At 43.0% G+C, this 22,996-nt stretch overlaps 1 protein-coding gene across 1 annotated transcript in view; it reads right to left on the minus strand.

Moving 5' to 3' along the window:
* SLC4A2 (solute carrier family 4 member 2) overlaps window positions 1-22,996 on the minus strand; it is a 181,675-nt gene that overhangs the window by 75,772 nt on the left and 82,907 nt on the right. The window contains exon 5 of the mRNA XM_075847551.1: window positions 17,906-18,117. Within this exon, the coding sequence (XP_075703666.1) occupies window positions 17,906-18,117 (212 nt within the window). The remainder of the gene's footprint in view (window positions 1-17,905; window positions 18,118-22,996) is intronic.

Genomic DNA, 22,996 nt, shown 5'->3' on the forward strand with positions numbered 1-22,996 from the left:
ATCATTTCTGATATATATTAAGGTCCAGCCCCATCATTTCTGATCTATATTAAGGCCCCGGCCCTATCATTTATGATCTATATTAAGGTCCAGCCCCATCATTTCTGACCTATATTAAGGTCCAGCCCCATCATTTCTAATCTATATTAAGGTCCAGCCCCATCATTTCTGATCTATATTAAGGTCCAGCCCCATCATTTCTGATCTATATTAAGGCTCCGGCCCTATCATTTATGATCTATATTAAGGTCCAGCCCCATCATTTCTGATCTATATTAAGGTCCAGCCCCATCATTTCTGATCTACATTAAGGTCCAGCCCCATAATTTCTAATCTATATTAAGGTCCAGCACCATCATTTCTGATCTATATTAAGGTCCGGCCCCATCATTTCTGATCTACATTAAGGTCCAGCCCCATCATTTCTAATCTATATTAATGTCCAGCCCCATCATTTCTGATCTATATTAAGGTCCAGCCCCATCATTTCTGATCTATATTAAGGTCCAGACCCATCATTTCTGATCTATGTTAAGGTCCAGCCCCATCATTTATGATCTACATTAAGGCCCCGGCCCTGTCATTTATGATCTATATTAAGGTCCAGCCCCATCATTTCTGATCTATATTAAGGCCCCGGCCCTGTCATTTATGATCTATATTAAGGTCCAGCCCCATAATTTCTGACCTATATTAAGGCTCCGGCCCTATCATTTATGATCTATATTAAGGTCCAGCCCCATCATTTCTGATCTATATTAAGGCTCCGGCCCTATCATTTCTGATCTATATTAAAGGTCCAGCCCCATCATTTCTGATCTATATTAAGGCTCCGGCCCTATCATTTCTGATCTATATTAAGGTCCAGCCCCATCATTTCTGATCTATAATAAGGTCCAGCCCCATCATTTCTGATCTATATTAAGGTCCAGCCCCATCATTTCTGATCTATGTTAAGGTCCAGCCCCATCATTTCTGATCTACATTAAGGTCCAGCCCCATCATTTCTAATCTATGTTAAGGTCCAGCCCCATCATTTCTGATCTACATTAAGGTCCAACCCCATCATTTCTGATCTATATTAAGGTCCAGCCCCATCATTTCTGATCTATATTAATGTCCAGACCCATCATTTCTGATCTATATTAAGGTTCCGGCCCTATCATTTCTGATCTATATTAAGGTCCAGCCCCATCATTTCTGATCTATGTTAAGGTCCAGCCCCATCATTTCTGATCTACATTAAGGTCCAGCCCCATAATTTCTAATCTATGTTAAGGTCCAGCCCCATCATTTCTGATCTACATTAAGGTCCAGCCCCATTATTTTCTGATCTATATTAAGGTCCAGCCCCATCATTTCTGATCTATATTAATGTCCAGACCCATCATTTCTGATCTATATTAAGGTTCCGGCCCTATCATTTCTGATCTATATTAAGGTCCAGCCCCATAATTTCTGATCTACATTAAGGTCCAGCCCCATAATTTCTAATCTATGTTAAGGTCCAGCCCCATCATTTCTGATCTACATTAAGGTCCAGCCCCATCATTTCTGATCTATATTAAGGTCCAGCCCCATCATTTATGATCTATATAAATGTCCAGACCCATCATTTCTGATCTATATTAAGGTCCAGACCCATCATTTCTAATCTATATTAAGGCCCCGACCCTATCATTTATGATCTATATTAAGGTCCAGCCCCATCATTTCTGATCTATATTAAGGTCCAGCCCCATCATTTCTGATCTATATTAAGGTCCAGCCCCATCATTTCTGATCTATATTAAGGTCCAGCCCCATCATTTCTGATCTATATTAAGGCTCCGGCCCTATCATTTATGATCTATTTTAAGGTCCAGCCCCATCATTTCTGATCTATATTAAGGTCCAGCCCCATCATTTCTGATCTATATTAAGGTCCAGCCCCATCATTTCTGATCTACGTTAAGGTCCAGCCCCATCATTTCTGATCTACATTAAGGTCCAGCCCCATAATTTCTAATCTATATTAAGGTCCAGCCCCATCATTTCTGATCTATATTAAGGTCCGGCCCCATCATTTCTGATCTACATTAAGGTCCAGCCCCATCATTTCTAATCTATATTAATGTCCAGCCCCATCATTTCTGATCTATATTAAGGTCCAGACCCATCATTTCTGATCTATGTTAAGGTCCAGCCCCATCATTTATGATCTACATTAAGGTCCAGCCCCATCATTTCTGATCTATATTAAGGTCCAGCCCCATAATTTCTAATCTATGTTAAGGTCCAGCCCCATCATTTCTGATCTACATTAAGGTCCAGCCCCATTATTTTCTGATCTATATTAAGGTCCAGCCCCATCATTTCTGATCTATATTAATGTCCAGACCCATCATTTCTGATCTATATTAAGGTTCCGGCCCTATCATTTCTGATCTATATTAAGGTCCAGCCCCATAATTTCTGATCTACATTAAGGTCCAGCCCCATAATTTCTAATCTATGTTAAGGTCCAGCCCCATCATTTCTGATCTACATTAAGGTCCAGCCCCATCATTTCTGATCTATATTAAGGTCCAGCCCCATCATTTATGATCTATATAAATGTCCAGACCCATCATTTCTGATCTATATTAAGGTCCAGACCCATCATTTCTAATCTATATTAAGGCCCCGACCCTATCATTTATGATCTATATTAAGGTCCAGCCCCATCATTTCTGATCTATATTAAGGTCCAGCCCCATCATTTCTGATCTATATTAAGGTCCAGCCCCATCATTTCTGATCTATATTAAGGTCCAGCCCCATCATTTCTGATCTATATTAAGGCTCCGGCCCTATCATTTATGATCTATTTTAAGGTCCAGCCCCATCATTTCTGATCTATATTAAGGTCCAGCCCCATCATTTCTGATCTATATTAAGGTCCAGCCCCATCATTTCTGATCTACGTTAAGGTCCAGCCCCATCATTTCTGATCTACATTAAGGTCCAGCCCCATAATTTCTAATCTATATTAAGGTCCAGCCCCATCATTTCTGATCTATATTAAGGTCCGGCCCCATCATTTCTGATCTACATTAAGGTCCAGCCCCATCATTTCTAATCTATATTAATGTCCAGCCCCATCATTTCTGATCTATATTAAGGTCCAGACCCATCATTTCTGATCTATGTTAAGGTCCAGCCCCATCATTTATGATCTACATTAAGGTCCAGCCCCATCATTTCTGATCTATATTAAGGTCCAGCCCCATCATTTCTGATCTATATTAAGGCTCCGGCCCTATCATTTATGATCTATATTAAGGTCCAGCCCCATCATTTCTGATCTATATTAAGGTCCAGCCCCATCATTTCTGATCTATATTAAGGTCCAGCCCCATCATTTCTGATCTATATTAAGGCTCCGGCCCTATCATTTCTGATCTATATTAAGGTCCAGCCCCATCATTTCTGATCTATATTAAGGTCCAGCCCCATCATTTCTGATCTATATTAAGGTCCAGCCCCATCATTTCTGATCTACATTAAGGTCCAGCCCCATCATTTCTAATCTATATTAAGGTCCAGCCCCATCATTTCTGATCTATATTAAGGTCCAGCCCCATCATTTCTGATCTATATTAAGGTCCAGACCCATCATTTCTGATCTATATTAAGGTCCAGCCCCATCATTTCTGATCTATATTAAGGTCCAGCCCCATCATTTCTGATCTACATTAAGGTCCAGCCCCATCATTTCTAATCTATATTAATGTCCAGCCCCATCATTTCTGATCTATATTAAGATCCAGCCCCATCATTTCTGATCTATATTAAGGTCCAGACCCATCATTTCTGATCTATATTAAGGTCCAGCCCCATCATTTCTGATCTATATTAAGGTCCAGCCCCATCATTTCTGATCTATGTTAAGGTCCAGCCCCATCATTTCTGATCTACATTAAGGTCCAGCGACATAATTTCTAATCTATATTAAGGTCCAGCCCCATCATTTTTGATCTACATTAAGGTCCAGCCCCATCATTTCTAATCTATATTAATGTCCAGCCCCATCATTTCTGATCTATATTAAGGTCCAGCCCCATCATTTCTGATCTATATTAAGGTCCAGACCCATCATTTCTGATCTATATTAAGGTCCAGACCCATCATTTCTGATCTATATTAAGGTCCAGACCCATCATTTCTGATCTATATTAAGGCTCCGGCCCTATCATTTATGATCTATATTAAGGTCCAGCCCCATCATTTCTGATCTATATTAAGGTCCAGACCCATCATTTCTGATCTATATTAAGGTCCAGACCCATCATTTCTGATCTATATTAAGGTCCAGCCCCATCATTTCTGATCTATATTAAGGCTCCGGCCCTATCATTTATGATCTATATTAAGGTCCAGCCCCATCATTTCTGATCTATATTAAGGTCCAGCCCCATCATTTCTGATCTATATTAAGGTCCAGCCCCATCATTTATGATCTATATTAAGGTCCAGCCCCATCATTTCTGATCTATATTAAGGTCCAGCCCCATCATTTCTGATCTATATTAAGGCTCCGGCCCTATCATTTATGATCTATATTAAGGTCCAGCCCCATCATTTCTGATCTATATTAAGGTCCAGCCCCATCATTTCTGATCTATATTAAGGTCCAGCCCCATCATTTCTGATCTACATTAAGGTCCAGCCCCATCATTTTTTAATCTATATTAATGTCCAGCCCCATCATTTCTGATCTATATTAAGGTCCAGCCCCATCATTTCTGATCTATATTAAGGTCCAGACCCATCATTTCTGATATATATTAAGGTCCAGCCCCATCATTTCTGATCTATATTAAGGCCCCGGCCCTATCATTTATGATCTATATTAAGGTCCAGCCCCATCATTTCTGACCTATATTAAGGTCCAGCCCCATCATTTCTAATCTATATTAAGGTCCAGCCCCATCATTTCTGATCTATATTAAGGTCCAGCCCCATCATTTCTGATCTATATTAAGGCTCCGGCCCTATCATTTATGATCTATATTAAGGTCCAGCCCCATCATTTCTGATCTATATTAAGGTCCAGCCCCATCATTTCTGATCTATATTAAGGTCCAGCCCCATCATTTCTGATCTACATTAAGGTCCAGCCCCATAATTTCTAATCTATATTAAGGTCCAGCCCCATCATTTCTGATCTATATTAAGGTCCGGCCCCATCATTTCTGATCTACATTAAGGTCCAGCCCCATCATTTCTAATCTATATTAATGTCCAGCCCCATCATTTCTGATCTATATTAAGGTCCAGCCCCATCATTTCTGATCTATCTTAAGGTCCAGACCCATCATTTCTGATCTATGTTAAGGTCCAGCCCCATCATTTATGATCTACATTAAGGTCCAGCCCCATCATTTCTGATCTATTTTAAGGTCCAGCCCCATCATTTCTGATCTATATTAAGGTCCAGCCCCATCATTTCTGATCTACATTAAGGTCCAGCCCCATCATTTCTAATCTATATTAATGTCCAGCCCCATCATTTCTGATCTATATTAAGGTCCAGCCCCATCATTTCTGATCTATATTAAGGTCCAGACCCATCATTTCTGATCTATATTAAGGTCCAGCCCCATCATTTCTGATCTATATTAAGGTCCAGCCCCATCATTTCTGATCTATGTTAAGGTCCAGCCCCATCATTTCTGATCTACATTAAGGTCCAGCGACATAATTTCTAATCTATATTAAGGTCCAGCCCCATCATTTTTGATCTACATTAAGGTCCAGCCCCATCATTTCTAATCTATATTAATGTCCAGCCCCATCATTTCTGATCTATATTAAGGTCCAGCCCCATCATTTCTGATCTATATTAAGGTCCAGACCCATCATTTCTGATCTATATTAAGGTCCAGACCCATCATTTCTGATCTATATTAAGGTCCAGCCCCATCATTTCTGATCTATATTAAGGCGCCGGCCCTATCATTTATGATCTATATTAAGGTCCAGCCCCATCATTTCTGATCTATATTAAGGTCCAGCCCCATCATTTCTGATCTATATTAAGGTCCAGCCCCATCATTTATGATCTATATTAAGGTCCAGCCCCATCATTTCTGATCTATTTTAAGGTCCAGCCCCATCATTTCTGATCTATATTAAGGCTCCGGCCCTATCATTTATGATCTATATTAAGGTCCAGCCCCATCATTTCTGATCTATATTAAGGTCCAGCCCCATCATTTCTGATCTATATTAAGGTCCAGCCCCATCATTTCTGATCTACATTAAGGTCCAGCCCCATCATTTCTAATCTATATTAATGTCCAGCCCCATCATTTCTGATCTATATTAAGGTCCAGCCCCATCATTTCTGATCTATATTAAGGTCCAGACCCATCATTTCTGATATATATTAAGGTCCAGCCCCATCATTTCTGATCTATATTAAGGCCCCGGCCCTATCATTTATGATCTATATTAAGGTCCAGCCCCATCATTTCTGACCTATATTAAGGTCCAGCCCCATCATTTCTAATCTATATTAAGGTCCAGCCCCATCATTTCTGATCTATATTAAGGTCCAGCCCCATCATTTCTGATCTATATTAAGGCTCCGGCCCTATCATTTATGATCTATATTAAGGTCCAGCCCCATCATTTCTGATCTATATTAAGGTCCAGCCCCATCATTTCTGATCTATATTAAGGTCCAGCCCCATCATTTTTGATCTACATTAAGGTCCAGCCCCATCATTTCTAATCTATATTAATGTCCAGCCCCATCATTTCTGATCTATATTAAGGTCCAGCCCCATCATTTCTGATCTATGTTAAGGTCCAGCCCCATCATTTCTGATCTACATTAAGGTCCAGCCCCATAATTTCTAATCTATATTAAGGTCCAGCCCCATCATTTTTGATCTACATTAAGGTCCAGCCCCATCATTTCTAATCTATATTAATGTGCAGCCCCATCATTTCTGATCTATATTAAGGTCCAGCCCCATCATTTCTGATCTATATTAAGGTCCAGACCCATCATTTATGATCTATATTAAGGTCCAGACCCATCATTTCTGATCTATATTAAGGTCCAGCCCCATCATTTCTGATCTATATTAAGGCTCCGGCCCTATCATTTATGATCTATATTAAGGTCCAGCCCCATCATTTCTGATCTATATTAAGGTCCAGCCCCATCATTTCTGATCTATATTAAGGTCCAGCCCCATCATTTATGATCTATATTAAGGTCCAGCCCCATCATTTCTGATCTATATTAAGGTCCAGCCCCATCATTTCTGATCTATATTAAGGTCCAGCCCCATCATTTCTGATCTACATTAAGGTCCAGCCCCATCATTTCTAATCTATATTAATGTCCAGCCCCATCATTTCTGATCTATATTAAGGTCCAGCCCCATCATTTCTGATCTATATTAAGGTCCAGACCCATCATTTCTGATATATATTAAGGTCCAGCCCCATCATTTCTGATCTATATTAAGGCCCCGGCCCTATCATTTATGATCTATATTAAGGTCCAGCCCCATCATTTCTGACCTATATTAAGGTCCAGCCCCATCATTTCTAATCTATATTAAGGTCCAGCCCCATCATTTCTGATCTATATTAAGGTCCAGCCCCATCATTTCTGATCTATATTAAGGCTCCGGCCCTATCATTTATGATCTATATTAAGGTCCAGCCCCATCATTTCTGATCTATATTAAGGTCCAGCCCCATCATTTCTGATCTACATTAAGGTCCAGCCCCATAATTTCTAATCTATATTAAGGTCCAGCACCATCATTTCTGATCTATATTAAGGTCCGGCCCCATCATTTCTGATCTACATTAAGGTCCAGCCCCATCATTTCTAATCTATATTAATGTCCAGCCCCATCATTTCTGATCTATATTAAGGTCCAGCCCCATCATTTCTGATCTATATTAAGGTCCAGACCCATCATTTCTGATCTATGTTAAGGTCCAGCCCCATCATTTATGATCTACATTAAGGTCCAGCCCCATCATTTCTGATCTATATTAAGGTCCAGCCCCATCATTTCTGATCTATATTAAGGCTCCGGCCCTATCATTTATGATCTATTTTAAGGTCCAGCCCCATCATTTCTGATCTATATTAAGGTCCAGCCCCATCATTTCTGATCTATATTAAGGTCCAGCCCCATCATTTCTGATCTACGTTAAGGTCCAGCCCCATCATTTCTGATCTACATTAAGGTCCAGCCCCATAATTTCTAATCTATATTAAGGTCCAGCCCCATCATTTCTGATCTATATTAAGGTCCGGCCCCATCATTTCTGATCTACATTAAGGTCCAGCCCCATCATTTCTAATCTATATTAATGTCCAGCCCCATCATTTCTGATCTATATTAAGGTCCAGACCCATCATTTCTGATCTATGTTAAGGTCCAGCCCCATCATTTATGATCTACATTAAGGTCCAGCCCCATCATTTCTGATCTATATTAAGGTCCAGCCCCATCATTTCTGATCTATATTAAGGCTCCGGCCCTATCATTTATGATCTATATTAAGGTCCAGCCCCATCATTTCTGATCTATATTAAGGTCCAGCCCCATCATTTCTGATCTATATTAAGGTCCAGCCCCATCATTTCTGATCTATATTAAGGCTCCGGCCCTATCATTTCTGATCTATATTAAGGTCCAGCCCCATCATTTCTGATCTATATTAAGGTCCAGCCCCATCATTTCTGATCTATATTAAGGTCCAGCCCCATCATTTCTGATCTACATTAAGGTCCAGCCCCATCATTTCTAATCTATATTAATGTCCAGCCCCATCATTTCTGATCTATATTAAGGTCCAGCCCCATCATTTCTGATCTATATTAAGGTCCAGACCCATCATTTCTGATCTATATTAAGGTCCAGCCCCATCATTTCTGATCTATATTAAGGTCCAGCCCCATCATTTCTGATCTACATTAAGGTCCAGCCCCATCATTTCTAATCTATATTAATGTCCAGCCCCATCATTTCTGATCTATATTAAGGTCCAGCCCCATCATTTCTGATCTATATTAAGGTCCAGACCCATCATTTCTGATCTATATTAAGGTCCAGCCCCATCATTTCTGATCTATATTAAGGTCCAGCCCCATCATTTCTGATCTATGTTAAGGTCCAGCCCCATCATTTCTGATCTACATTAAGGTCCAGCGACATAATTTCTAATCTATATTAAGGTCCAGCCCCATCATTTTTGATCTACATTAAGGTCCAGCCCCATCATTTCTAATCTATATTAATGTCCAGCCCCATCATTTCTGATCTATATTAAGGTCCAGCCCCATCATTTCTGATCTATATTAAGGTCCAGACCCATAATTTCTGATCTATATTAAGGTCCAGACCCATCATTTCTGATCTATATTAAGGTCCAGACCCATCATTTCTGATCTATATTAAGGCTCCGGCCCTATCATTTATGATCTATATTAAGGTCCAGCCCCATCATTTCTGATCTATATTAAGGTCCAGACCCATCATTTCTGATCTATATTAAGGTCCAGACCCATCATTTCTGATCTATATTAAGGTCCAGCCCCATCATTTCTGATCTATATTAAGGCTCCGGCCCTATCATTTATGATCTATATTAAGGTCCAGCCCCATCATTTCTGATCTATATTAAGGTCCAGCCCCATCATTTCTGATCTATATTAAGGTCCAGCCCCATCATTTATGATCTATATTAAGGTCCAGCCCCATCATTTCTGATCTATATTAAGGTCCAGCCCCATCATTTCTGATCTATATTAAGGCTCCGGCCCTATCATTTATGATCTATATTAAGGTCCAGCCCCATCATTTCTGATCTATATTAAGGTCCAGCCCCATCATTTCTGATCTATATTAAGGTCCAGCCCCATCATTTCTGATCTACATTAAGGTCCAGCCCCATCATTTTTTAATCTATATTAATGTCCAGCCCCATCATTTCTGATCTATATTAAGGTCCAGCCCCATCATTTCTGATCTATATTAAGGTCCAGACCCATCATTTCTGATATATATTAAGGTCCAGCCCCATCATTTCTGATCTATATTAAGGCCCCGGCCCTATCATTTATGATCTATATTAAGGTCCAGCCCCATCATTTCTGACCTATATTAAGGTCCAGCCCCATCATTTCTAATCTATATTAAGGTCCAGCCCCATCATTTCTGATCTATATTAAGGTCCAGCCCCATCATTTCTGATCTATATTAAGGCTCCGGCCCTATCATTTATGATCTATATTAAGGTCCAGCCCCATCATTTCTGATCTATATTAAGGTCCAGCCCCATCATTTCTGATCTATATTAAGGTCCAGCCCCATCATTTCTGATCTACATTAAGGTCCAGCCCCATAATTTCTAATCTATATTAAGGTCCAGCCCCATCATTTCTGATCTATATTAAGGTCCGGCCCCATCATTTCTGATCTACATTAAGGTCCAGCCCCATCATTTCTAATCTATATTAATGTCCAGCCCCATCATTTCTGATCTATATTAAGGTCCAGCCCCATCATTTCTGATCTATCTTAAGGTCCAGACCCATCATTTCTGATCTATGTTAAGGTCCAGCCCCATCATTTATGATCTACATTAAGGTCCAGCCCCATCATTTCTGATCTATTTTAAGGTCCAGCCCCATCATTTCTGATCTATATTAAGGTCCAGCCCCATCATTTCTGATCTACATTAAGGTCCAGCCCCATCATTTCTAATCTATATTAATGTCCAGCCCCATCATTTCTGATCTATATTAAGGTCCAGCCCCATCATTTCTGATCTATATTAAGGTCCAGACCCATCATTTCTGATCTATATTAAGGTCCAGCCCCATCATTTCTGATCTATATTAAGGTCCAGCCCCATCATTTCTGATCTATGTTAAGGTCCAGCCCCATCATTTCTGATCTACATTAAGGTCCAGCGACATAATTTCTAATCTATATTAAGGTCCAGCCCCATCATTTTTGATCTACATTAAGGTCCAGCCCCATCATTTCTAATCTATATTAATGTCCAGCCCCATCATTTCTGATCTATATTAAGGTCCAGCCCCATCATTTCTGATCTATATTAAGGTCCAGACCCATCATTTCTGATCTATATTAAGGTCCAGACCCATCATTTCTGATCTATATTAAGGTCCAGCCCCATCATTTCTGATCTATATTAAGGCGCCGGCCCTATCATTTATGATCTATATTAAGGTCCAGCCCCATCATTTCTGATCTATATTAAGGTCCAGCCCCATCATTTCTGATCTATATTAAGGTCCAGCCCCATCATTTATGATCTATATTAAGGTCCAGCCCCATCATTTCTGATCTATATTAAGGTCCAGCCCCATCATTTCTGATCTATATTAAGGCTCCGGCCCTATCATTTATGATCTATATTAAGGTCCAGCCCCATCATTTCTGATCTATATTAAGGTCCAGCCCCATCATTTCTGATCTATATTAAGGTCCAGCCCCATCATTTCTGATCTACATTAAGGTCCAGCCCCATCATTTCTAATCTATATTAATGTCCAGCCCCATCATTTCTGATCTATATTAAGGTCCAGCCCCATCATTTCTGATCTATATTAAGGTCCAGACCCATCATTTCTGATATATATTAAGGTCCAGCCCCATCATTTCTGATCTATATTAAGGCCCCGGCCCTATCATTTATGATCTATATTAAGGTCCAGCCCCATCATTTCTGATCTATATTAAGGTCCAGCCCCATCATTTCTGATCTATATTAAGGCTCCGGCCCTATCATTTATGATCTATATTAAGGTCCAGCCCCATCATTTCTGATCTATATTAAGGTCCAGCCCCATCATTTCTGATCTATATTAAGGTCCAGCCCCATCATTTTTGATCTACATTAAGGTCCAGCCCCATCATTTCTAATCTATATTAATGTCCAGCCCCATCATTTCTGATCTATATTAAGGTCCAGCCCCATCATTTCTGATCTATGTTAAGGTCCAGCCCCATCATTTCTGATCTACATTAAGGTCCAGCCCCATAATTTCTAATCTATATTAAGGTCCAGCCCCATCATTTTTGATCTACATTAAGGTCCAGCCCCATCATTTCTAATCTATATTAATGTGCAGCCCCATCATTTCTGATCTATATTAAGGTCCAGCCCCATCATTTCTGATCTATATTAAGGTCCAGACCCATCATTTCTGATCTATATTAAGGTCCAGACCCATCATTTCTGATCTATATTAAGGTCCAGCCCCATCATTTCTGATCTATATTAAGGCTCCGGCCCTATCATTTATGATCTATATTAAGGTCCAGCCCCATCATTTCTGATCTATATTAAGGTCCAGCCCCATCATTTCTGATCTATATTAAGGTCCAGCCCCATCATTTATGATCTATATTAAGGTCCAGCCCCATCATTTCTGATCTATATTAAGGTCCAGCCCCATCATTTCTGATCTATATTAAGGTCCAGCCCCATCATTTCTGATCTACATTAAGGTCCAGCCCCATCATTTCTAATCTATATTAATGTCCAGCCCCATCATTTCTGATCTATATTAAGGTCCAGCCCCATCATTTCTGATCTATATTAAGGTCCAGACCCATCATTTCTGATATATATTAAGGTCCAGCCCCATCATTTCTGATCTATATTAAGGCCCCGGCCCTATCATTTATGATCTATATTAAGGTCCAGCCCCATCATTTCTGACCTATATTAAGGTCCAGCCCCATCATTTCTAATCTATATTAAGGTCCAGCCCCATCATTTCTGATCTATATTAAGGTCCAGCCCCATCATTTCTGATCTATATTAAGGCTCCGGCCCTATCATTTATGATCTATATTAAGGTCCAGCCCCATCATTTCTGATCTATATTAAGGTCCAGCCCCATCATTTCTGATCTATATTAAGGTCCAGCCCCATCATTTCTGATCTACATTAAGGTCCAGCCCCATAATTTCTAATCTATATTAAGGTCCAGCACCATCATTTCTGATCTATATTAAGGTCCGGCCCCATCATTTCTGATCTACATTAAGGTCCAGCCCCATCATTTCTAATCTATATTAATGTCCAGCCCCATCATTTCTGATCTATATTAAGGTCCAGCCCCATCATTTCTGATCTATATTAAGGTCCAGACCCATCATTTCTGATCTATGTTAAGGTCCAGCCCCATCATTTATGATCTACATTAAGGTCCAGCCCCATCATTTCTAATCTATTTTAAGGTCCAGCCCCATCATTTCTGATCTATATTAAGGTCCAGCCCCATCATTTCTGATCTATATTAAGGTCCAGCCCCATCATTTATGATTTATATTAAGGTCCAGCCCCATCATTTCTGATCTACATTAAGGTCCAGCCCCATCATTTCTAATCTACATTAAGGTCCAGCCCCATCATTTCTGATCTATATTAAGGTCCAGCCCCATCATTTCTGATCTATATTAAGGCTCCGGCCCTATCATTTATGATCTATATTAAGGTCCAGCCCCATCATTTCTGATCTATGTTAAGGTCCAGCCCCATCATTTCTGATCTACATTAAGGTCCAGCCCCATAATTTCTAATCTATATTAAGGTCCAGCCCCATCATTTCTGATCTATGTTAAGGTCCAGCCCCATCATTTCTGATCTATATTAAGGTCCAGACCCATCATTTCTGATCTATGTTAAGGTCCAGCCCCATCATTTCTAATCTATATTAAGGTCCAGCCCCATCATTTATGATCTACATTAAGGTCAAGCCCCATCATTTCTGATCTATATTAAGGTCCAGCCCCATCATTTCTGATCTACATTAAGGTCCAGCCCCATCATTTATGATCTACATTAAGGTCCAGCCCCATCATTTATGATTTATATTAAGGTCCAGCCCCATCATTTCTGATCTTTATTAAGGTCCAGACCCATCATTTCTGATCTATGTTAAGGTCCAGCCCCATCATTTCTAATCTATATTAAGGTCCAGCCCCATCATTTATGATCTATATTAAGGTCCAGCCCCATCATTTATGATTTATATTAAGGTCCAGCCCCATCATTTATGATCTATATTAAGGTCCAGCCCCATCATTTATGATCTACATTAAGGTCCAGCCCCATCATTTCTGATCTATATTAAGGCTCCGGCCCCATCATTTCTAATCTATATTTCTATATTAAGGTCCAGCCCCATCATTTCTGATCTATATTAAGGTCCAGCCCCATCATTTCTGATCTATATTAAGGTCCAGCCCCATCATTTATGATCTATGTTAAGGTCCAGCCCATCATTTCTGATCTATGTTAAGGTCCAGCCCATCATTTTTGATCTATGTTAAGGTCCAGCCCCATCATTTCTAATCTATATTAATGTCCAGCCCCATCATTTCTGATCTATATTAAGGTCCAGCCCCATTATTTCTGATCTATGTTAAGGTCCAGACCCATCATTTATGATCTATGTTAAGGTCCAGCCCCATCATTTATAATCTACATTAAGGTCCAGCCCCATCATTTCTGATCAATATTAAGGTCCAGCCCCATCATTTCTGATCTATATTAAGGTCCAGCCCCATCATTTCTGATCTACATTAAGGTCCAGCCCCATCATTTATGATTTATATTAAGGTCCAGCCCCATCAATTCTGATCTACATTAAGGTCCAGCCCCATCATTTCTAATCTACATTAAGGTCCAGCCCCATCATTTCTGATCTATATTAAGGTCCAGCCCCATCATTTCTGATCTATATTAAGGTCCAGCCCTATCATTTATGATCTATATTAAGGTCCAGCCCCATCATTTATGATCTATATTAAGGTCCAGCCCCATCATTTCTGATCTATGTTAAGGTCCAGCCCCATCATTTCTGATCTACATTAAGGTCCAGCCCCATCATATCTGATCTACATTAAGGTCCAGCCCCATAATTTCTAATCTATATTAAGGTCCAGCCCCATCATTTCTGATCTATATTAAGTTCCAGCCCCATCATTTCTGATCTATATTAAGGTCCAGCCCCATCATTTCTGATCTATATTAAGGTCCAGCCCCATCATTTCTGATCTACATTAAGGTCCAGCCCCATCATTTCTGATCTATATTAAGGTCCAGCCCCATCATTTCTGATCTATATTAAGGTCCAGCCCCATCATTTCTGATCTACATTAAGGTCCAGCCCCATCATTTCTGATCTATATTAAGGTCCAGCCCCATCATTTCTAATCTATATTAAGGTCCAGACCCATCATTTCTGATCTATGTTAAGGTCCAGCCCCATCATTTCTGATCTATATTAAGGTCCAGACCCATCATTTCTGATCTATGTTAAGGTCCAGCCCTATCATTTCTGATCTACATTAAGATCCAGCCCCATCACTTAGGATCTATATTAAAGCTCCGGCCCCATCATTTATGATCTATATTAAGGTCCAGCCCCATCATTTCTGATCTACATTAAGGTCCAGTCCCATCATTTATGATCTACATTAAGGTCCAGCCCCATCATTTATGATTTATATTAAGGTCCAGCCCCATCATTTCTGATCTATGTTAAGGTCCAGCCCCATCATTTCTAATCTATATTAAGGTCCAGCCCCATCATTTATGATCTATATTAAGGTCCAGCCCCATCATTTCTGATCTATATTAATGTCCAGCCCCATCATTTATGATCTATATTAAGGCTCCGGCCCTATCATTTATGATCTATATTAAGGCTCCGGCCCCATCATTTCTAATCTATATTAAGGTCCAGCCGCCCCATCATTTTTGATCTATATTAATGTCCAGCCCCATCATTTAGGATCTATATTAAGGCTCCGGCCCCATCATTTCTAATCTATATTAAGGTCCAGCCGCCCCATCATTTCTGATCTATATTAAGGTCCAGCCCTATCATTTCTGATCTATATTAAGGTCCAGCCCCATTATTTCTGATCTATATTAAGGTCCAGCCCCATCATTTCTGATCTATATTAAGGTCCAGCCCTATCATTTCTGATCTATATTAAGGTCCAGCCCCATTATTTCTGATCTATATTAAGGTCCAGCCCCATCATTTCTGATCTATATTAATGTCCAGCCCCATCATTTATGATCTATATTAAGGCTCCGGCCCCATCATTTCTAATCTATATTAAGGTCCAGCCGCCCCATTATTTCTGATCTATATTAAGGTCCAGCCCTATCATTTCTGATCTATATTAAGGTCCAGCCCCATTATTTCTGATCTATATTAAGGTCCAGCCCCATTATTTCTGATCTATATTAAGGTCCAGCCCTATCATTTCTGATCTATATTAAGGTCCAGCCCCATTATTTCTGATCTATATTAAGGTCCAGCCCCATCATTTCTGATCTATATTAATGTCCAGCCCCATCATTTATGATCTATATTAAGGCTCCGGCCCCATCATTTCTAATCTATATTAATGTCCAGCCCCATCATTTCTAATCTATATTAAGGTCCAGCCGCCCCATTATTTCTGATCTATATTAAGGTCCAGCCCCATCATTTCTGATCTATATTAATGTCCAGCCCCATCATTTATGATCTATATTAAGGCTCCGGCCCCATCATTTCTAATCTATATTAAGGTCCAGCCGCCCCATTATTTCTGATCTATATTAAGGTCCAGCCCTATCATTTCTGATCTATATTAAGGTCCAGCCCCATTATTTCTGATCTATATTAAGGTCCAGCCCCATTATTTCTGATCTATATTAAGGTCCAGCCCTATCATTTCTGATCTATATTAAGGTCCAGCCCCATTATTTCTGATCTATATTAAGGTCCAGCCCCATCATTTCTGATCTATATTAAGGTCTGATCCCCGTCTGTTGAGATTTAGTGAACCGACATTTATCTTGATATTCTCACCTGGAATCCAGAATTCATTATTTCATCAAAAACCAAACAATGCCATGATATGACCGTCGCCATGTCCTGGTTGGCTGGAGGTTCTTATGTGACAATGTAGGGTAACATTTTGGATTTAAGTCAAAAATTTCAATTTGTGACTCATTTGTTCGCAGATTTCCCAGTAGTCTTTTGATTTATCCTCCTGAGTTCTTCTTATTCCGAGTAACCAGGATTACGGTATTTTTTTTGTTTTGTTTTTAGGACTGTGTCCTTATAACCGCAGGGTCATGCCGTTTACTTACACTTCTAATATCTAATGTAGGGTTATCCGTTTTGCTGTGCCCTGTGCTTTTATCAGGTTCTCTTTATATTTGTGATTTAGATAAAGATCTGGTCAAAAACCGGTGTAGCCAGCAGCACACCTCTCCAGAGATGGAGTCAAAAAGGAAAGTTTATTGCGTACAACAAGCAACGTGTCGGACCATATATGTGGGGGGTCCTTCTCAAGCCTTAAGAGAGACCCTCCACATACCTGGGTAGAAAAATTGCTTGTTGTATGTAATAAACTTACCTTCTTGACTTTCTCTGGAGATGTGTGCTGCTGGCCACCTGTTTTTGACGATTTCAACATATCAGACTTGGTTCATCCGATTTTGCCAGCGTGACACCCCCCACCCCTTTGACTCGGGACCGGTGCTGCTTTACTCCCTCTCTTAGATAAAGATCTGAACACATTTTTGGTCAAATTCAGAAGATTCGGAGGGAGCTGTCAAACTTTTATCACCACTTTATAGTAATTGGATGCCTCAGTTAAAAGTCTAAAGTTGGCAAACCACATGGTAGAGATCTCCGGGAATGGGTTGAATATTGGTCTTCAGTGGTCAATTTAATCTCAGTCAGAGATGGCAAAGGAGGTTACAAAATGCCACAAGCTGATGATGAGAATGAAAGGCCGCCCAGGGCTCCACATTACAGTGCCACGGAGGTTTTCTCACTTACTCTTCATGTAGTCCAGGTCGGCTGATGCCAGGGTCTGGGCCTCAGTCTCGTCAGTTGGTATAAGATGGTAGTGTGCATCTTCAGGATGGGTCATGCTGCCAATTCGACGGCGCTCTGTAAGGCTATAGCTGCGATGGGGGGGCTGCCTATGAGGAGGACGTGTGGAGCTGGTCCCCTCTACGGTTGGGGAGGTGCGTGTTTCCTGTTCTTCTCTGCAGACAATGAGCTTATTAGGTAAATGATTATAGGACCAACATTAAAAATAATTTACTAACATGTAACAGAGCAACACCAACTACTAATATCTATCCACTGTACCTGTATCTCAACTAGACCTGTGCAGCCCTGACAACTAGCCTGTATCTGTGCAGCCCTGACAACTACCCTGCATCTGTGAAGCCCTGACAACTATCCTGCATCTGTGCAGCCCTGACAACTATCCTGCATCTGTGCAGCCCTGACAACTAACCTGCATCTGTGCAGCCCTGACAACTAACCTGCATCTGTGCAGCCCTGACAACTATCCTGCATCTGTGCAGCCCTGACAACTATCCTGCATCTGTGCAGCCCTGAGAACTATCCTGCATCTGTGCAGCCCTGACAACTATCCTGCATCTGTGCAGCCCTGACAACTATCCTGCATCTGTGCAGCCCTGACAACTAACCTGCATCTGTGAAGCCCTGACAACTATCCTGCATCTGTGCAGCCCTGAGAACTATCCTGCATCTGTGCAGCCCTGACTACTAACCTGCATCTGTGCAGCCCTGACAACTACCCTGCATCTGTGCAGCCCTGACAACTATCCTGCATCTGTGCAGCCCTGACAACTATCCTGCATCTGTGCAGCCCTGACAACTAACCTGCATCTGTGCAGCCCTGACAACTATCCTGCATCTGTGCAGCCCTAACAACTACCCTGCATCTGTGCAGCCCTGACAACTATCCTGCATCTGTGCAGCCCTGACAACTATCCTGCATCTGTGCAGCCCTGACAACTAACCTGCATCTGTGCAGCCCTGACAACTATCCTGCATCTGTGCAGCCCTGACAACTAACCTGCATCTGTGCAGCCCTGACAACTATCCTGCATCTGTGCAGCCCTGACAACTAACCTGCATCTGTGCAGCCCTGACAACTACCCTGCATCTGTGCAGCCCTGACAACTATCCTGCATCTGTGCAGCCCTGACAACTAACCTGCATCTGTGCAGCCCTGACAACTATCCTGCATCTGTGCAGCCCTGACAACTATCCTGCATCTGTGCAGCCCTGACAACTATCCTGCATCTGTGCAGCCCTGACAACTATCCTGCATCTGTGCAGCCCTGACAACTACCCTGCATCTGTGCAGCCCTGACAACTATCCTGCATCTGTGCAGCCCTGACAACTATCCTGCATCTGTGCAGCCCTGACAACTATCCTGCATCTGTGCAGCCCTGACAACTAACCTGCATCTGTGCAGCCCTGACAACTAACCTGCATCTGTGCAGCCCTGACAACTATCCTGCATCTGTGCAGCCCTGACAACTATCCTGCATCTGTGCAGCCCTGACAACTATCCTGCATCTGTGCAGCCCTGACAACTACCCTGCATCTGTGCAGCCCTGACAACTATCCTGCATCTGTGCAGCCCTGACAACTATCCTGCATCTGTGCAGCCCTGACAACTATCCTGCATCTGTGCAGCCCTGACAACTAACCTGCATCTGTGCAGCCCTGACAACTATCCTGCATCTGTGCAGCCCTAACAACTACCCTGCATCTGTGCAGCCCTGACAACTAACCTGCATCTGTGCAGCCCTGACAACTATCCTGCATCTGTGCAGCCCTGAAAACTACCCTGCATCTGTGCAGCCCTGACAACTATCCTGCATCTGTGCAGCCCTGACAACTATCCTGCATCTGTGCAGCCCTGACAACTATCCTGCATCTGTGCAGCCCTGACAACTATCCTGCATCTGTGCAGCCCTGACAACTATCCTGCATCTGTGCAGCCCTGACAACTACCCTGCATCTGTGCAGCCCTGACAACTACCCTGCATCTGTGCAGCCCTGACAACTATCCTGCATCTGTGCAGCCCTGACAACTACCCTGCATCTGTGCAGCCCTGACAACTACCCTGCATCTGTGCAGCCCTGACAACTATCCTGCATCTGTGCAGCCCTGACAACTATCCTGCATCTGTGCAGCCTGACAACTATCCTGCATCTGTGCAGCCCTGACAACTACCCTGCATCTGTGCAGCCCTGACAACTAACCTGCATCTGTGCAGCTCTGACAACTATCCTGCATCTGTGCAGCCCTGACAACTACCCTGCATCTGTGCAGCCCTGACAACTACCCTGCATCTGTGCAGCTCTGACAACTATCCTGCATCTGTGCAGCCCTGACAACTAACCTGCATCTCTGCAGCCCTGACAACTAACCTGCATCAGTGCAGCCCTGACAACTAACCTGCATCTGTGCAGCCCTGACAACTATCCTGCATCTGTGCAGCCCTGACAACTATCCTGCATCTGTGCAGCCCTGACAACTATCCTGCATCTGTGCAGCCCTGACAACTATCCTGCATCTGTGCAGCCCTGACAACTATCCTGCATCTGTGCAGCCCTGACAACTATCCTGCATCTGTGCAGCCCTGACAACTAACCTGCATCTGTGCAGCCCTGACAACTATCCTGCATCTGTGCAGCCCTAACAACTACCCTGCATCTGTGCAGCCCTGACAACTACCCTGCATCTGTGCAGCCCTGACAACTATCCTGCATCTGTGCAGCCCTGACAACTATCCTGCATCTGTGCAGCCCTGACAACTATCCTGCATCTGTGCAGCCCTGACAACTATCCTGCATCTGTGCAGCCCTGACAACTATCCTGCATCTGTGCAGCCCTGACAACTACCCTGCATCTGTGCAGCCCTGACAACTAACCTGCATCTGTGCAGCCCTGACAACTATCCTGCATCTGTGCAGCCCTGACAACTACCCTGCATCTGTGCAGCCCTGACAACTACCCTGCATCTGTGCAGCTCTGACAACTATCCTGCATTTGTGCAGCCCTGACAACTACCCTGCATCTGTGCAGCCCTGACAACTATCCTGCATCTGTGCAGCCCTGACAACTACCCTGCATCTGTGCAGCCCTGACAACTACCCTGCATCTGTGCAGCCCTGACAACTATCCTGCATCTGTGCAGCCCTGACAACTACCCTGCATCTGTGCAGCCCTGACAACTACCCTGCATCTGTGCAGCCCTGACAACTATCCTGCATCTGTGCAGCCCTGACAACTATCCTGCATCTGTGCAGCCCTGACAACTAACCTGCATCTGTGCAGCCCTGACAACTATCCTGCATCTGTGCAGCCCTAACAACTACCCTGCATCTGTGCAGCCCTGACAACTATCCTGCATCTGTGCAGCCCTGACAACTATCCTGCATCTGTGCAGCCCTGACAACTAACCTGCATCTGTGCAGCCCTGACAACTATCCTGCATCTGTGCAGCCCTGACAACTAACCTGCATCTGTGCAGCCCTGACAACTATCCTGCATCTGTGCAGCCCTGACAACTAACCTGCATCTGTGCAGCCCTGACAACTACCCTGCATCTGTGCAGCCCTGACAACTATCCTGCATCTGTGCAGCCCTGACAACTAACCTGCATCTGTGCAGCCCTGACAACTATCCTGCATCTGTGCAGCCCTGACACTATCCTGCATCTGTGCAGCCCTGACAACTATCCTGCATCTGTGCAGCCCTGACAACTATCCTGCATCTGTGCAGCCCTGACAACTACCCTGCATCTGTGCAGCCCTGACAACTATCCTGCATCTGTGCAGCCCTGACAACTATCCTGCATCTGTGCAGCCCTGACAACTATCCTGCATCTGTGCAGCCCTGACAACTAACCTGCATCTGTGCAGCCCTGACAACTAACCTGCATCTGTGCAGCCCTGACAACTATCCTGCATCTGTGCAGCCCTGACAACTATCCTGCATCTGTGCAGCCCTGACAACTATCCTGCATCTGTGCAGCCCTGACAACTACCCTGCATCTGTGCAGCCCTGACAACTATCCTGCATCTGTGCAGCCCTGACAACTATCCTGCATCTGTGCAGCCCTGACAACTATCCTGCATCTGTGCAGCCCTGACAACTAACCTGCATCTGTGCAGCCCTGACAACTATCCTGCATCTGTGCAGCCCTAACAACTACCCTGCATCTGTGCAGCCCTGACAACTAACCTGCATCTGTGCAGCCCTGACAACTATCCTGCATCTGTGCAGCCCTGACAACTACCCTGCATCTGTGCAGCCCTGACAACTATCCTGCATCTGTGCAGCCCTGACAACTATCCTGCATCTGTGCAGCCCTGACAACTATCCTGCATCTGTGCAGCCCTGACAACTATCCTGCATCTGTGCAGCCCTGACAACTATCCTGCATCTGTGCAGCCCTGACAACTACCCTGCATCTGTGCAGCCCTGACAACTACCCTGCATCTGTGCAGCCCTGACAACTATCCTGCATCTGTGCAGCCCTGACAACTACCCTGCATCTGTGCAGCCCTGACAACTACCCTGCACCTGTGCAGCCCTGACAACTATCCTGCATCTGTGCAGCCCTGACAACTATCCTGCATCTGTGCAGCCCTGACAACTATCCTGCATCTGTGCAGCCCTGACAACTACCCTGCATCTGTGCAGCTCTGACAACTAACCTGCATCTGTGCAGCTCTGACAACTATCCTGCATCTGTGCAGCCCTGACAACTACCCTGCATCTGTGCAGCCCTGACAACTACCCTGCATCTGTGCAGCTCTGACAACTATCCTGCATCTGTGCAGCCCTGACAACTAACCTGCATCTCTGCAGCCCTGACAACTAACCTGCATCAGTGCAGCCCTGACAACTAACCTGCATCTGTGCAGCCCTGACAACTATCCTGCATCTGTGCAGCCCTGACAACTATCCTGCATCTGTGCAGCCCTGACAACTATCCTGCATCTGTGCAGCCCTGACAACTATCCTGCATCTGTGCAGCCCTGACAACTATCCTGCATCTGTGCAGCCCTGACAACTATCCTGC

Source organism: Rhinoderma darwinii, assembly GCF_050947455.1.
Source record: "Rhinoderma darwinii isolate aRhiDar2 chromosome 5 unlocalized genomic scaffold, aRhiDar2.hap1 SUPER_5_unloc_2, whole genome shotgun sequence".
NCBI lineage: Eukaryota > Metazoa > Chordata > Amphibia > Anura > Rhinodermatidae > Rhinoderma > Rhinoderma darwinii.